Consider the following 17,783-nt stretch of genomic DNA (forward strand, 5'->3'; position numbering starts at 1 on the left):
TCATGAATTCATGGCAGCGTTTGTGTAAAAACTTCTCGCAACTTCATGTTTGGTCGATGAGTGTGCTAGATGTATATTAAAATCGCGTTCTCTATGTGGAAGCTAACCTTCAAATCTCCCATAATCTGTAATATCATTCCATACTCGCGCTCCCAAAACTGGCTCCTCGAATTTCGCGTCGGGAAGTGTTCTCATGGTGACAGTAGGCTATTTTCCAGACTTTCATTCGTTCACCTGATACGTTTTTACTCTAGAAAGGCAGTCATTGAGCACACGTGGCATACTCTGATTGCCATGGCAACGGAAAGCTTAACGTACTTCGTGAAATATGGTAATGGAAAGCTTGAAACAGCGCTTTAGTTAGGAGAAGCAGGGAGGTGGAAGAGCCTAAGGCAACTGAAGCGAAAGTCGGACGAACCGGCTTGCAGCGAGGCTAAGTTTGACCTATTCAGATTCCCGAAGCTTCCCACATGAAGAACATGTCTTCTTGCAGGCTACAACCATGTAGCACCATGCTACCTCCCTGCTACAACCCTGACTTGAAGCCCTGTGAAACATTCTTTTGTATGGGAATTTCATGTTTCCCAAAATATGAGAAGTACAATACATAAACTAAGGAAGACGCGACTCGAAAAGTAGGCATTAATGGGTCCCTGACCTTGGATACATTTGGTATATCACACTTGTAATATGTCATTTTACATCGTGATGCACGGACATGAGGAAGAACTTCGTGATGCACGTGTTGGCCGAATCATGTGCCGCACTGAAATACATGAAATAAAAAAAATTTAAAAAAAGAACTTCTTGGGGACAGTTTGAATGAGCTGGCCTGTACTTGGCTTTAACGATAAAAGCACTCCTACAATCAAAGTATTACAAATAGGGGGAGACATAATGTTGATGAGATTTTATACCTCAGTGAAGGACCAAAATCGTTATTTCATTCGGATGCAGTGGTGATTGCTCTCCTTTCTCCCTGTCTGCCAATAGTGTACCTGCAATATTTAAACCACGACCACGGATTTAGATCTCCCTAAGCATAACAATATCACCAATGATATTTCCAAGCTGCACTCTTTCATGGCAAGTGTATTGCTACATCAACATTATATAACTTTATAGCCTTGTAACCTTGCATAGGATCCCACTTTGTTGTACATTCGGAATTGTCAAACCAGTGCTGTATTTCAGATTGAAAACAAATAAAAAATGGCCGCAGGAAGGAACAATGTGATATTTTTACCCGTTAGGACCAAGGCACCTTGATCTTGAGGTCCCTGGTTCAAATTCCCTGGCAACACGAGTCCCTCGAAGCGGGTTAGTTTACTCTTTAGTGGCCACGTCAAATAGATCCAAACACAATATCAAACCATACCTGCATATTTCTGAAGTATATACATATATATATATAAAACAATAAAAACAAATAACTATAATGTAGACATACATTTTGATATAATCGAATGTTCACATGCTTCAGTACGGAGACATTAAAGGGATAGTATAGTATTGGTGGAGATGTGGATTTGGCTTTTAACTTTTTGCGAGATATCAAGAAACCACGTGTGAAATAATACAAAGCATACCATTCCAAGAGGAATTCAAAGTTTATTCGATGAAAATCGGTTTTTGAATGGCTGAGATATCGAAAAACAAAGTAAAACAAAGCGATCGTAATAAAACGTGGGTCCCACCTTTTATTAGGATTGCTCCGTATTGGGTATCTCAGCCATTTCAAAATCAATTTTCATTAAATAAACATTGAATTCCTCTTGGAATTACATGCTCTTTCATATTTTGTGAGAGATTTCTCATTATCTCACCCAAAATTGTTAGAAACCTGAAGTTAGGTCTTAACCAAAACTATATGATCCCTTTAACTTTTAAAAGCTTTAAGGATGTAAATTGACATGGTGATATTAAATCAACTAAGTTTCGCACAGATCTTTATTGAAGAATAGCATGTGAAAATGAAGCAAGCTGGATGTACCACATTGCATGTGTTATATACCGCATATTGTACCGGATGAAGTAGCCAGGAAGTTAAAATCTTGCTATGGTTCACTGAGTTCTCCGTATAAATTATGTCTGGCGTTCCGTTTCGCTTTCATTTTGTCAGAGCACTTGCACTTTAATTAAGGATAATGTCAGAGTGTAAAGTGTTGATGATTTCGGGTGAGTGGAAACTTGCTTCTTTCATCACCGTGTTACACGGGTCCATGGAGGTGTTTGGGATTTCCCCGCGGTGAGGTGAGCTGCAATTACCGAGGAAGTATTTGACGAAGATAAAAATCTCTTGAATTACTCGAATGATGGGTACTTTTTCTCTCAAACCAGCCAAGCGTGCATTTTCCTTCCTCTTCAACTCAAAGTTCCAGTATCATCTGAGACAGTGACACGGCTACTGAAAACACGCTGCTGCTACACGCTGTTTTAATTTAAAGGGGAGACAACCGGACTCTGGCGAATTTGAAATGCGGAGAGTTTTGCCACAGTCCCCACCTGTCTTGTGGGCATCATGGTCCAATCCCCTGTCGACACTTCGATGACGTCAGCGCGCACGCGGTGGGCTGCCCCCAGTGGCGCACAACGACCGAGGGGTTTTCCTACCGATCTCTTATCTCCCCACATCAAACATCCTCTAGTCAAGTTATCGACTTCCGTTATGGGAAGCCGGGTTCCTGGAGAAGGATAAGCTAAACTGAGCGGGCGCTAGTCCCATGGGGGACTCGATGGAAATTCGTAACGATCTTCAGTTTTCGGACTAAATTATCACGAAACAGAAAACAAAGCTAAACAAAGCAAAGCTCCCCCACTAAGTTAATTTTGTTATTTGAGAGACGCTATTTCGCAAGCCTCGTGCGGCCCAGCTTGATATATCAGTCAAAGCTCAAGTTAGGAACAAAGAACGAAAGAAGAAAAAGAGAAGGCACGTAAAATGCTCTGCGATGTACAGAATCTTACTTCTTCATGGAGGGGATGAGGCTCTAAAATTAGATCAGCGTAGATCGTATCTGGGAAAATCGCGCGTGCCAGAACACCGGTCCCTTCGTCATATTTTTTGCTTGATAGAAGTCCCTCCTTATAGCCCAGGGTTCTTGGGTCTTGTTGATGTTCCTGCTACCTGTGAGCTAACTGAAAGTTAAGTTAGATCGGACGCCGATAAGTCGAAGCTTATCAAACCGGGCGGTTCACGTCACCAGAAGAAATGACGTAGAATCATGAACTGCACGCTGGAGGGATAGGGTAGCATACAGGCAAAATATGGGAAAGGAAGGAAGAAAGTGAGAGAAGGGAGGGTGTATAAACGATGGAGAGGGAAAAAAAAAGAGTAAGAGAGATGAAGGAGAATAGGAGTGGAAAAAGATCATATTGCAGCGGTAAGAGGAAAACAGAAGACGAGCACGAATTCAAGTTGTGAAACTCATTGATTATGTCCTCGAAACATGACTTCAGTCGTGCGTGAGACTTTTTCTCCCCCCCCCCCCCTCCTCTCTCTCTCTAGGGGGATTTGAGATGGTAAGGTTAGAGGTAAAAGTGTATGCATTACAAAGTCAAAGTTATATTGATAAAGTCATGAAGAATAAGACCAAAAAAATGATAATTAAGTGTGGCGAATTCAGACAGTTAATTAGCAAGAAATAATTTAAGAGTATTTGAATGTCACTGAATGCTGGTTGTATCTACATCAGTACGTCCTACAGCACAGGCACCCAAATCGGTGGCTTGGTCCGGCAACCAAGACGCCAGTCACTGCTGAACCCCTCATGTTGATATAACACGTGGCCAAGTTCTCGGGCTGTTGTTGTTGTTGTTGTTGTTGTTTTTCAAATGCAACAGTTTTTTTCATGACTCCCCTCATTATTCAGGAGAGTAATGTATCGCAATATTCTCATGTACAGAGGAAAACTTTTGTTAAGTACGATGAAGCTTGTACCAGGAGTTCATACATATCACAATTCCATCATGCATCTATATCGTCAACTAAAAGTATAAAATGCCGTCAGAATAATAGATAATACAAGCGACGGTTTGTTGTTGTCGTAAGATCTTTTCAAATTTTTCAAAATTCGTTATGTCGAGTCAGTCATCATTGTTTGTAGTAATGATAGAATCCAACAGTAATTTATCGTTTTAATTATTCTTTATTCTTCTGAGTTGTCTCTCGTAAACGAAAGAATGAAAGTGTATCAGACCCCCCCCCCCCCGCGTTGTGTATCCTGTCTGGTGCTTGGAGAGGCGCAAATGAAGTTGACGAAATATTGCAAAACTCTCACTTTCGATCTCTCAGCCACATCTTCCTCCAACACCAGTCGACTCAAGTATGCCGAAGCCCCTGGTCCCTTTTACTCACTGTTCCCATCTCCCTGCCAACGACAATACGTGAAGTAATAATGATAAACATTAGTACTTACGATATTGATGCCAATACAAATATATGTGATTATATCAATACTGATAATCATACTTATAAAGTAAAATAAGATATAGAATAACGATTATGATATTATAATGAAAATCATCATAATCATAATGTGTCATAAGGATATTCAGTTCGCAATGAAGTCGAAATTTGCCAGTGTTGCTGGACACTCCTTCAACGTCTAACTTGGGCATAATCTGTGAAAAGAAAATTGATATTCTACTCCGTGTTCAAGCTTGCTGTAATCACAAGGGTACAACGAAATAAGCTTGGTGGTATATATTTCATTAAATTTTAACATAAAATAGTAATAATATAGATTTGTAAATGTTAACATATCTGTACGAAAGAGTGACCTTTATACTTCTCTCATCTGTTCTGTATAAGCGTGGACATGTGACCAATGTCGGTTGTCTCTGTTCTATGGCTACATGTAAATCTTCTTAAATCTTTTTAATCAGATTTCTACCATTCTAATTGCTTGAGTTTGACCGATTTCTTCAAGGTCATTAAACATCTAATCCACTTCCAGTTTGATGTTTGATTTTTACGCGCTCCACGTGCCAGTCAAAATCATCAAGAAAGGAAAAGTTAAAGTCGTAATATTTATATATTATCTAATTCTTATGTCAACTTAAAATAACCTTTGCACGACCTCATACAATGTATAGGCCTACTTCCAATAACAGGTAGGGTATTCACAGACGACTCACAGTTTAAGATCGGAAGAGGACATAGAGAGAAAGGAAGAGAGAAAGAGAGAGAAGGAAAAAGAAAGAGAAAGAGAGAGAGAAAGATGAAAAGATAAAAGTTACCAGGATATCTGGACGAGTGCAAGTTCAGGGCTTTAAAGGTAGCTACCTAATAAATACCCCATAACAGGCTACATTTACGACCATGTATCCCATTCTCTTCCCTTTTCAGGAAGCGCCGAAAATCTAACCGTGCCAAACAGCCTCCTTTGTTTGTTTGTTTGTACCTTAACCTAGTCAGCATTTGTTAGCATACTGAGACAAGTAAAGAGAGAGACTGAGAGAGAGAGAGAGAGAGAGAGAGAGAGAGAGAGAGAGAGAGAAGGGAGGGGGGGGGGGAGAAGAAATTTAGAAAATTGAGGTGAGTACCACAGCAGTTGTCAGCCAAGGTTGTGCTGATTTCATGCACAGAGTGCAGCAAACGTCCTCAGAGGCCATGGAATAAAACCATCTCGGTTCAGCGGTATCATGGGTACTCGATCAGCCGAGATAACATGACATGAATGTTTCACATAATCCAGTGCACGACTCGAACGTGGTTATGCCCCTACTTTGTCATAATGATTATGACGTCACAGGTATCAAATTTACAACCAGGCGTATTGATCACGTGACAGCGGAAGAAAGTTAGAAAAAGTGCTTAATTCTATCCCTCATCAATTTTTCATCGATTGTACGGTAACTTCACGCTCATCACCTAGCTCCAAATATACCATTTTTATTCGTAAACGAATTACAAAAGTCAGGAAACGCATTGTTCAGGGTTACCGTGTTTTCACTGCAATAAGTTACACTGTATTCAGTTGTAGGTACCCTATAATATGGTAGTAATACAGTATGTGCTCCAGAGTGCTAATTCGTACACTACTAGTAGCATACTTCCTGTGCGCTATTAAATGACATTTCGACATTGCTCGTGGGCAAGTAGCGCCGTATTATTTCCCTCGTATTTTTTTTTCTTTCATCTCAAACTGTTTGTGTGGTTTCTCTGTGAAGCAGTCATTTAACCTCATTATCGCCAAGTTTTGTCAGGAGTCGAACAAGATTGCTGGTTCGCGGAAGTTGGGCATTAGGGGACAGATTTAGCCAGGTTAACATTGGATTCCAAGTTTTGTCGTTTCGCTATTCCACAGCACAGTGAGTGTACCAGCGTGTAAGAAGGCGGAAGTGTGAGGCTTTTTTTTTTCTCTCCCCCTATACTCTTCTCGCGGTTTGTGGAGAGGCGCGGTGTCAGAAGGTCAGACAACACGCGCAGGCAGAGCACGTGGCGCGCGACACAATTTGGAATAAAATTAATGGGGGCTTCAGGTGAAACAATCTTCCACGCCCCAGTTTCACTTCCAGGGATAAGGGGGAGGGGGGAAAGGGGGGCAGGCAGGGGTAAGCCGGGGAGGGGCGGGGACTGGCGTATGAGGATTAAAATCGATACTACGGAAGAGCAAAGAGAAACATCGTCGCAGATTCTTTCTGAAACTCTTCTCCACTTCTGTTTTAAATTTGATGTATAAGATGATGGATAGAAGACTTGTTTCAAGAACTTTGGAGTTTAAGTCATTACCAATCACTTCGAACCATGAATCTTAAGTAACTGTTTGTAACCTAATAAGACATATCCAGTACTCAAGGCATATGCGACATTATAGTATTTCATTATCTCATCGCATTTACTGTATAGGACCTAACGGGTATATCGCCTGAACATATGCGATAATGAAAGCAAACAAACTTTTAGAAAGGGCACAAAAAACAGAAATGGTTCAATCGGGCCACATGCTGTCGACCACATATTTATTTATGCTTTGGGGATACCGTCTGTGTCAACATCGCAGTTCAGAATCATGAAACAACACGATATTCTCTGATTCTACACACTATTTTCTCTCATTTTTGGTGGGTGGGGGGAGGGGAGTTAAAAAACGAGAGTTAATATGGCGAAACGGCTCGATAGCTTCGCTTTGTGATTATGGGTCACGACCTCGGGTCGTTGGGATGAAGCTCTCTGCGGCTGCTCTTCGTATCTCGTCGAAGCCGGGCTGAGAGAGAGAGAGAGAGAGCAAGCGACATATGATTTATGATTATGAGGTCCCGCCGGCAAGGACCTGTGTGTACAGCTATTCCTGACTGGCTGTTTCAACATTTCAACAACCACCTTGCTCGCGAGCCGTGATGACCATATTTGGTGTTGAGGGGAAAAATCTCCCCGAGGGTGTGCACAATTTTTTTCTGATCACCCGTCTTTGAAAACGAAGGGAGAAGGACTTTCAATTCATTTTCCCCGTTTGGAACGCCAAACAATTTCGGTCGCAAAGTAACTTCGAAGTACGCATGTTGTGCAATGAAAGCTTTAACAGAATAGTCTTGCCCTAGGAGGATCTATCCAGCACGAACATAATAGGTATAATCAGGAAATGGGTCACGATCGCAGAGGGGTGAACACGGGAACCAGATTGTCGTCACCTGATTTCAGACTGAATTTGTTTTTCGCGGTAGTCCTGTTTCAATCAGTAAACAATGAATGCATTGCAAAATGTTACCATACACCTAACGTATACTAAACGGCGATCTTCAAGAAACAACTGCCTTGGTGTTTAGCCGATTTAACGCTAGGTACAATTATTGTAGAATATGCCAGCCTATACACAAACTTGACTGTTATAGTGTTGCGTACTCAGTTCACAAATGCGAGCGAGATCCCAATCTTTGCTAACTTGGATATGAAGACACTAAGAAAAGTCTAGGACTCCTACAATTGAGTCGGGGAAAAATATATACTGACATTTAGGGGTCGGCAAAGGATACATGATGGTACCCTTTTCAGACCGGCATCGCCCACAACAAGAAAGTTGTACCCCACCATGACCACGTGTTGCTCATTCACATGGAGCATGTTATCATTCGTCCGTTTAAATTACCATACTGTGATTTTTTGTGATCGTTCTTTCACACATCCTGTACGCATAAATCTGGGTATCTCCCTGTAATCTCTTGGTCTTAATTGAACTGCGAAATCCCTTGGGAGGCCAATGCGAACAACTGAACCACAGAGGTAGTGAACTTAAAGATGAAAATATATTGTGAACTTTCCTTTGAATATGGTCAGCACAACATTTGACGAGTAATCGGGAAATATGTGACGCAGTCTGTTTTGTTTTGTATTCAGCAAGGATTTGATGATGCATGAGTGTTCAATATATAAAGTAATAGCTGTCACATTGACGTCTGTTGTGTGTGCTTGAATGATGGTACAGAGGGAAGACTGAAACTGAAAACTGAACTGTGTATATATGTCTGGTTGGTGTGCGCGAGAGATAACGTCAAGTCAGATGATGTAAATTTCTCTTTTTCTAGCAGAGGGCGAAAATAACGAGATCTGGGGGGCAAGTGATAACTGTTTATGTTTGAAGAGAGCGTGTTTCGTGACATGTGACAATAACAGGAAGAGTCTGTTTGACCTTTTCCCTCTGCAGGTCAATCGCCCACTCACCATGAAGAAGGAGGGAATCCAGACCCGAAACCGGAAGTTATCATCCAAGTCGAAGAAGAACAAAGGAAAGCTGATCGGCGTGGACGGACTGCGGGCGCTCTCCCCTGAGGACATGCATAAATTCGCTACGTTCAGCGATCAGGCGTTCGGCGCCTCGCACTACCCACACCACCACAGTGGCGCGGCCATGGACTATGGAATGACAGCCACGTCTGCGTACGCCACGCACGCGCCAACAGTCCCCTACCCGACCTCCAGTATCTGCAATCCGCTCTATCCGGGCACGCCGACACACGTGCCCGTGCCCTGCAGTTTATCGCTATCCTCTCCGGCGACAAATATGGTAGGGGCCCTGGCGTGAGTGTCATTGTAGATCAAACGTTGAGGGCGCTGCTAACCTGGACTTCGAGAAGACATTTCTGTCAGACTTTGCCTGTGGCATTGTGGACGAAGGCTCAACCATGCCTTCTCATTCCTATTTATACTGACAATGAGTATAGATGAACAAACATACGCGGCACATATCCCTCCCGGTGATGTATCACAATGTGAAAAGGATGCGACAAAGGCAAGAGTTCGCGTGATATTGTTGCCACGATCAGCGCCATCATCATCAACATCATCGACTTCAAAAAAACAGAAGGGAGCCGCCGCCATGAAAATCGCCGCTTTGTGTAGATAGACTGTACAGAATGTGTGAAATGAGTATTTGTAGCTGTAGCGTTAAGTGATTGAATGTATTCATTCTGGAATCGGTATTGGATAATTGATCCCGTGCTCTCTTTGCTTGCCAAAGTCCAGAGATATGTCTTCGGTTGTAAAGCATGTGAGGATATGTTGTCTTATGAGGAGACGCAGATATTTCCGTCGTCAGTAACTGATAAGGATAATGATGCTTTCTGAGTTGAATTCGGTTTTGTTTCAATGTACGGTTCTTTGCGAGGAAGCCTTAAGTTAAGCAATGACCCTTAATCAGCCAGCCGTCACTGCCGTTGTATTCTGAATCTTAGTTTAAAACGCATTGTTTGGGTAAGCATGTCATGTATGGATATATTTTCGTTGGTCAAATACGATCAATTTCGTAACCAACTAGGCCTACAACGAAAGAGTGCACATAGGTAACAATAGACCAATACACGCACTTATATGTGAAGATTTGCTCAGTGTACGCTTTGATTTATCCATTCCTGTTAGAAACTCAGAAGAGTTGCCAAATGAATTACAATCAGAGTTTATTTGTCTCGAATATGGAAAAGAAAAAAAGTCTTTGAGATAGAGGATCTCAGCGAGACGCCTGTTTTTGTCGTTGTGGATGACATGTGTCAGATTTTCTAGCTTTCACACTGTGAGAGATCATCAGAGTGTTCATGTCATAATGTTGTTACTCGGCTGTTCAATATGCACGGGTTTTTTTTTTTTTTGTATGTACTTAATGCAGTAGCATAGTCACCCCCACCTCTCTCCCTCAATCAATGTGAGGTGCTCGAGTGAAATGGAAGGATGGTATTAATATAACCAAGGAGGTAGGCCTACTAGGCGAGCTCGCCTAGTACCTCCTTGATATAACACGTGTTGAAAGAGTTTTCATGAAACACGCCCACAATAAAAAAATGGCAAAACCCCTCCCGCACTTCCTCCGCCCTGTCCTCTATGTAAAATAATACATAATTATACATCATACATATTGAAGAACGAGATTTTGGTTTTCATTCTTTCTCTGTGAATACACTTTGAAAATATAAAATCACTAATGATGCTCTCGAAGACCAATAAGTGGTCCAACAAAAGAAGACGGAAATTAACCAGTTATTGGCATTTTGGGGTGCTTAAAAATTCTCTTGGAATCATTTTCGTCATGAAAACTATACATGGATCCTTGTTGGATCATAATTTTGTTCTGTGCCAATGCCTACACTGCTTTTAACTTAAGTTAAGTGTCTGTCTACTGTCAATGAAATCTTAATTCACACTTTACAGTCAAGTAGTGCCCTCTCTCGAAACATTCTTCATCAATCTGTCGCTTCCTCGATGTAACCACACACTTCAGAAAAGCATTACTTCAATCAATCAATCGATCGATCAATCTATCAATCAATCAATCAATCAATCAATCAATCAATCAATCAATCAATCAATCAATCAGTCAATCAACTTTATTTTTCATTTCCATTAAATAAACAGGGAAAATTATATACAATGCATTAACAGAACATATTTGTATATATTTCAAAAACGTAAATAAATAAAATACATGTGATCACGAGTAACAGCATATATTCATTTTTAAAAGGTAAATACATATGCATAATACAATGATTGGAATGGGAATGGAGGGTCCCACAAAAAAGAAAAGCTTGTCCGGTATGGGACCCTCAGAAAATACATAAGAGAACGAATAATGACTTAATGAAACTACAAACAGATATATGAAACAAAATCAAAGAAACTTGTTAAAAAGTGCGCTCATTACCGCTACAAGAAATATGATTTACATAGTAGTGAAACGACTTAACTATGCCGTGTGAAATTCCACTTGGATATCTAATCCTGCTTTAAGCTGTTACATTTTTTTCCTAAAAATCATGGCCAAAAATACTCTCAGGATATTGATGGAAGATAGAAAAATATGAGCATCATAGGAATGCTGTGGCTTGAAACCGAAGACATTGCTTGTCGGAATATTTCAGTAGCATTTTTTTTTTGTTATTGTCAGTCATTATGGAATGATAATAAATGTTTATACCTCCTCTTCATATTGGACGCAAGATATTGAAGATTTTTTTTTTCAATGATCAGATATATTTATTGATGTAAAGTGAACTATTGTAAATATTAATAACCCGCAAGCCAGGATTGAATGTGTATGTCAGTATTTGCACACGGAAACTATAGCTTGGTTAGAAGATTTTTTTTTCTTTTAAAGATAGGGATGGACTTGTTGTTTGTGTTTCTAATCCGTTCACTTGTCGACACTCAAAAGCGGAACCATCGATATTCTAGTGTTAGTCTTGATCGTGTTCTCAATGTGCACATGATATAGCGTGACGAACATGAAAGATCTAGATCGATAGCCAGTTCTCCATTCATAATCGATGGTATCTCTGGAGTAGAACACGGAACGGCTCAGAGCGTTTCGTACATCGAATCATAAACTCAGTGTGAAGTGGGACTGTGGACAAGATCGTATAGCACTAAAATATTCCTGAATGGAAGTCTACATCGAGACTGCTGGTGTGTCTCAGTTGTTGTTGGTTTTTTGCTTTGTCTTTGAAAGGATATATAGCGCCATCTCCATTTTATCCGAGGTTATTTCTGTCTTTTTCCTTGACTTCTCAATCATTTTCAGATGACTTTTCCCATAGCCACATGGAACGACCCGGAAACATGGCAATATCATTGACGGAATCATGTTTAAAGGTTTAGAAAATAAGTATTCCCGAAAGAGTATAATGATATGGTTTTGTAATCGTGGAAAGTTGATGTGTACAAATAGTGAATAATACAATGTCTGTGTTGTCGAATATGGTTTCCTTTCGCATTACATACGATGTAAATGTAAAAATGAATGCGTATATTTAAATGAGCAATTAAATTTATTCCAAGTTAAACCATGTATAGCAATCACGTGCATTATTTTGAAATGATGTCTTAAACGTACTGAGTACAACGTTCTGTGTTTTTATGTTTAATGTGCGTGTTTATGTGTGTATAGGCATGAATGTGTGTGTGTGCGTGCGTGTGCGTGTGTGTGTGTGTGTGAGTGTGTGTGTGTGTAAGGGTTGTTTTCTTGAATTTCAAGGGGATTAAGATCAAACGTCAAGGTCATAGTTCACCGTTCTTTTATTGGCAGTATTATTTTCTAGCCATGACTTTTGCTAAAAAGTCCAAATGAAACATCATGATTTTGTGAGGATAGACGTCTGAAGGAAGTAGATAATCATTTGTTTGTTTGTTTGTTTGTTTGCAGACACCTTTCTGTATTTATTTCAAAATAAATGTTAACAAGGATAATTGGACAAAATAAATGATATGGGTTTGCTTGATTTGCTTGAAATGATCAAGGGTCAAGATGAACCTAGGCTAAACTATCATTGTCCAGCTTGACAAGGCCGGGATTACCCTCCGGAATGTACTAAACCTTCATTTTCTTGGGTCGCATGACAACGTCGACCAGGAAAGGCATTAAGAATTTCCCGGTAGTGCTAAACACATCTCTTATTAACTAAATTTGAATATAAAGGGAAGAATATCAGTTGTGTGAGAAGGCAGAGGCGTCCCAGTGAACGTGCTGAGGTTTTCGTTTTCCTGTCAGCTTGTGAAGGGGAATTCCAGTACGTATATGAATATTAGTCTAAAAAGAAGGAGTAAAATTTTCTTCAACAACAATGAAAAATATTGATCAAGATTGGATGAAAAATGAAGTTACGACATTTTGAAGTTTTGATACTTTTTCAGGACACAATTTTTGAACAGTCAATATGGATATACTTAAATCTCATATCCCGTTGTCTTCTTTGCTGACGTTGTATTTTTCATTAATATTACCTTATTTAAATTATGGAATCTTAGCATGGGGTAGTGCCCATCAAACTTTATTAGATAGATTACTGTTATTACAAAAAAAAAGGCACTTCGTATTAAGATATAAGATTTTAAAAATCAAAGATTTGTTTTTCTTTCAGCTGTCAGCTTTCATTTACCCCTACTGAGAACGTTATTGGCTCAAAATACATTTATATACACTGGCCCTAGATTTTGGAATTCTTTAAGTTGTGATATGAAAAATTCTTTATCTTTGAATTCATTTAAGCGTAAGTTAAAATATTTTTTTGTTGAACTCATATTAAGATATATACGATTCATTACTTAGCTAGTCTTTACAGCCTAAGGGTTCATCGTCAACCATTGATTTCATCATTGTGTATTTTTTTACATTATCTTATTTGTATAAACTTTGCTCGGCTGATTGAGCTGAAACACCTCAATTCCCTCTTACGATCCCGATGTTCAGCGTGTTGGCTTTTCCTTTCATTTCCTTTTTCTTTCTCTCCTTCCTTTCCATTATTCTTTTGTGTTTTATTACTGTCATGGTATACCCTACCGTAAAGTCATGTAATGTCGTTGTGTTTCTACTGTCTTGTTCTGTCTTGTCTTGTTCTTTCCTGTCTTTGTTTTTAAAAAAAAAGTTTAATGTATTCACAAGATTGCTTTGAGTGATTCACCATTTACAAGCATGCTTTTCAGTGAACCTCTCAGTTCTTTCTTTTTTTTCCTCCAAACATAACTTTGTATTCTGCCGATATGCATGTATAATTTCCTATTTGTTAACCATTATCTACCATGTAAAGTCGAATACATGCCTATGTCATATCTTCTGATTCATTTCGTGTTATGTTTGACGAAAAAGAAAGAAGGAATGAAATAAATGAAATGAAATGAATGAAATGATAGTATTCAAATAGTGAAGTAATGATGTCCTCCCCTCACAACCTCCCGTATAGTTTGTACACAAAATTTGTGAAATTTTCAATTTCTCATCAAATGCAATTACGCCCCAGTCTCAAATCCTGACATATCTAACTGAATTTTATCATGAAGTTATTTAACGAGCAATAACTTCTGTATTACACTTATAATAACAGAAACATTGAATTTTCGTCATTTTTTTGTTGTTGTTGTAAGCAATCAATTTATGAGGTGATGACATCATCTCACTCATTGGCATATTCATATCAGCTGTACGAGATTAGTTCTGCAGAAATTAGAGAAACGTCACAATTTCATAACTTCCCTAATCTTTGCCCAATTTTGATCAAACTTTCACTGTTATACTCGTAAGATCTTACTCCCCTGCTCAGACTAACTTATAACTGGTCTGGAATTCCTCTTTAAACCTGCCATTTATCAGTTTAGTTGTGAGCAGTTATTGTGAAGACAACATTAAAAGCGATGCAGAAGATGATGATGATGATGATGATGATGATAGTGATATTGTTGTTGTTGTTGTTGTTGTTGATGGTAATTGTTCACATGAGAAGAATTACGATATCTTCCTGTTATACATGTCTTAACACAATAACAAATAGGAACATATACTATGATATGCCACGAAAAAAAGATATATATATATATATATATATTATTCTTTCGTAGTGAACACAGCAAATTCTCAGTCGGACATTATTTCCACGGGTTTGATAATGAGGAAAAAAAGAACATTGGTCTTACAAAATACTTTTAATACTACATTATTAAGGATATTTGGCTACTACATATACAGTGTATAATAAAACTCATCTTTTGTAACAGAACTTTATACATTTACATGGTCAGATAGTTAGTGCAATGAATCATATTTGTATTGATAACATCTACAAAGTCTTTTCGTATAGCTCCCGTTGTCACATATGTGCAAATAACATCTAAAATCACTCAATAATGTGATAAGAGAACTGGTTGCCCAGGGAACAAAAATAGCTTGGCTATCAAACCCCCATATGTCAGTCGCTTCTCTGGTTTGCAACAAATATGTTTGTTCCACGCTTTTAAACTAGAGGGCTGTGTGTTCTTATATCAATTACCGCAGGGCAATACTTACGTCAAGGAGCTGGAATCGTGTGATGACATTTTGTGCAGGTTATTCCTTTTTATTTCTTGAATTCTTATTCTTTTTTTCCTTTTTTTTTTTGGAGTGGGGTGTGGGTACAGGGGTAAGGAAAAGGTGATTCCGTGCGGGGGCATTCTAACTACAGCTTTTAGGGCAATGATCATGTTATCATAATTGCATTTTCGTATTTGCATATCGAATTTTCAATTACATTTACTATCGAACTGACAAATATTTCGTAGCTTCTGAAAGGAAATGCTTCAAATTGGGCGAATGGGCGACGTCTTATTAATTAGAATAGCAGATAGAGATGTTCTTGAAACCAACTCAAATTTGGAAGAATTTTCTTAGATGTATAAACTCACAACAATTTGCTCCATATCAATAGTGCCACTATCAAAGTAAAGTTGCCTCTTCTGACATTACCGGAACACACATCCAAACATCCTAGTCTCAGTTTGAAATAAAATGTTCGTCTTGTAGCTTATTGACTTACTCGCTAAAAATAACATCTTGAGATCAGCATTATGTAAGTACGTTTGTAAGTATGCATAATATCATATATAAACATATATAGATATATACACTCAGCAAAAAAAAAGAAGAAGAAAGTAAACACTTTTTCCAGCACATATTTCTCATAGAAGATTTTGATCAAAATCATTGTGTTATATATCATATTAAAGGTTATTTAATCGGCTATCACCTTGGTAGGTTAATACAAAGTGAAATTCCATGCATGAGTGAACACATTGATTTTTGTCTTTCAAAACTCATGTCATTCATTTGCAAACGCCCTACAAGATAGAAATGATAACAAAAGACCAATTTAACACAAATGAGAGACATGAATGAAAAGGCAAAAATAAGTTTCCGTCTCCTTGTATCTCTTTATATCCTCAAACACAATCAAAGTGGGAAACCAAAGGGGAATAATAAGAGTTTTCTGTCGAATCTAACTTGAAAAGACACAGGGAGTAAGTCGCAAAGGTGATAAAATTTACATACTTTCTTTATTTTCGTTCTTGTGATTTAGGAATTAAAAGATTCATGAGACAAATTCAAGAACCAAATATCATTTTCAAATTTCTTAATTTGAACTTTTGTTAATATTGCCTCTTTCATAACATTTGAATTTGGATTTGACAGAAGATTCTTAATTTTCTCTATTACTTTTTCGCCTTTCTTATCTTTGCGAGCTACAAAGTCATTATAGAGATCATAGGATGATTTTTAAAATTTGATTTGTATTTTTTATTGTTTTGGATTGTCTTTTGTTGTCATTGTTATATGGAAGAGCCCATACGCATGAATGACAACTTGTCCATTTTTGCAATTTTTACTTTTGTGCTTTGGAAGAGAAAAATGAATGTGTTCACTCATGCGTAAAGTTTGCCTTTTTATTGACCTACCTGGTTGATAGCCTATTAAATTACCTTTAACATGTATATAAAACATTAATATTTATCCAAATTTTCTATGAGAAATATGAACTTGAAAAGTGTTTACTTTCTTTTTTTGCTGAGTATAACACACACACACAGACACACACACACACACACACACACATATATATGTATATATACATATACATATATACATACATACATATGCATGTTTTATTGTTAGATTAAGTTTTCATCTTCGTAGTAAATTATTCAGACTGACCTTCGTTATGGCCTAACTAAAGCAGCAAAGTCAAAACCATTCAAAACATCTATCGTTGTAAATCTACAATCGAACTTAATTGATGGGGAGGAAGTAGTAGAGTTCTTCGTTGTGCCAACCAGAAGATGTTTTGTATCTTGCTTTTAAATGAGAATAAAGGTAAGAGTCCTATTCTTTAAAAGGATTCTTTAGAACGCCAAGTAAGTTGGCATAAGGTTTGTGTGCTTCCGACCATGCCGATGGTGAGACGATTGTTTGTTCTCTTGTTTATCTCGTGAGAAGGTGACTAAAACACGAAACACCTGAAGAGTCGTTCAGTATGCAGATATCACCATGGTAACCATAACCACTGCTTCTTGTCATGACGTCTGTTCATGACGCGTTGAGTGAGAGAAATTGTTGTTAGAATAAACTTTTCCCCTCAGTATAAGTACACATTGTAGCAGGCTAATACATCCCACCCCCCACCCCCACCCCCTTCATGTTTGCCTGCGGGTATTCAGGTTGACAATGTATACTATAGATGGCGCTCTTACAATTAGCTGCTGTATCCTGAGCGGTCGTCCCACTGAGCCGATTTTTTTTTTTCATATATATATCTTGTCCCATCACATCACTACATCGTCACATTACGTTACCATGGTAACGTCCAGGCCTCTCATGGCTTCGATTTTCCTCCTTGTTGAACTCCGAGAGGCACCCCGCATCGCAGTGACGATAACAGGCAGCGATGTATTGGAAACCCAAACAAATATGATCTGTCATACCTTTCCTTGCATATCCTACAACTTTCACCCATCTCGGTTTACTCCGCGCCTCGATAAAGTTTCTCTCTCAATTTTCTCC

The 17,783-nt window shown here is 38.6% G+C and overlaps 1 protein-coding gene across 1 annotated transcript in view; it reads left to right on the forward strand.

The window, feature by feature from the left end:
- LOC139737972 (GATA-binding factor 2-like) overlaps window positions 1–9,197 on the forward strand; it is an 87,016-nt gene extending 77,819 nt beyond the window's left edge. Inside the window, exon 7 of the mRNA XM_071648640.1 lies at window positions 8,646–9,197. Coding sequence (XP_071504741.1) covers window positions 8,646–9,023 — 378 coding nt within the window. The 3' untranslated portion in view covers window positions 9,024–9,197. The remainder of the gene's footprint in view (window positions 1–8,645) is intronic.
- Window positions 9,198–17,783: the final 8,586 nt, after the last annotated feature.

This window comes from Diadema antillarum, unplaced genomic scaffold, assembly GCF_040938485.1.
Source record: "Diadema antillarum isolate AM-2024a unplaced genomic scaffold, OU_Dant_1.0 seq00000717_RagTag, whole genome shotgun sequence".
Taxonomy (NCBI): domain Eukaryota; kingdom Metazoa; phylum Echinodermata; class Echinoidea; order Diadematoida; family Diadematidae; genus Diadema; species Diadema antillarum.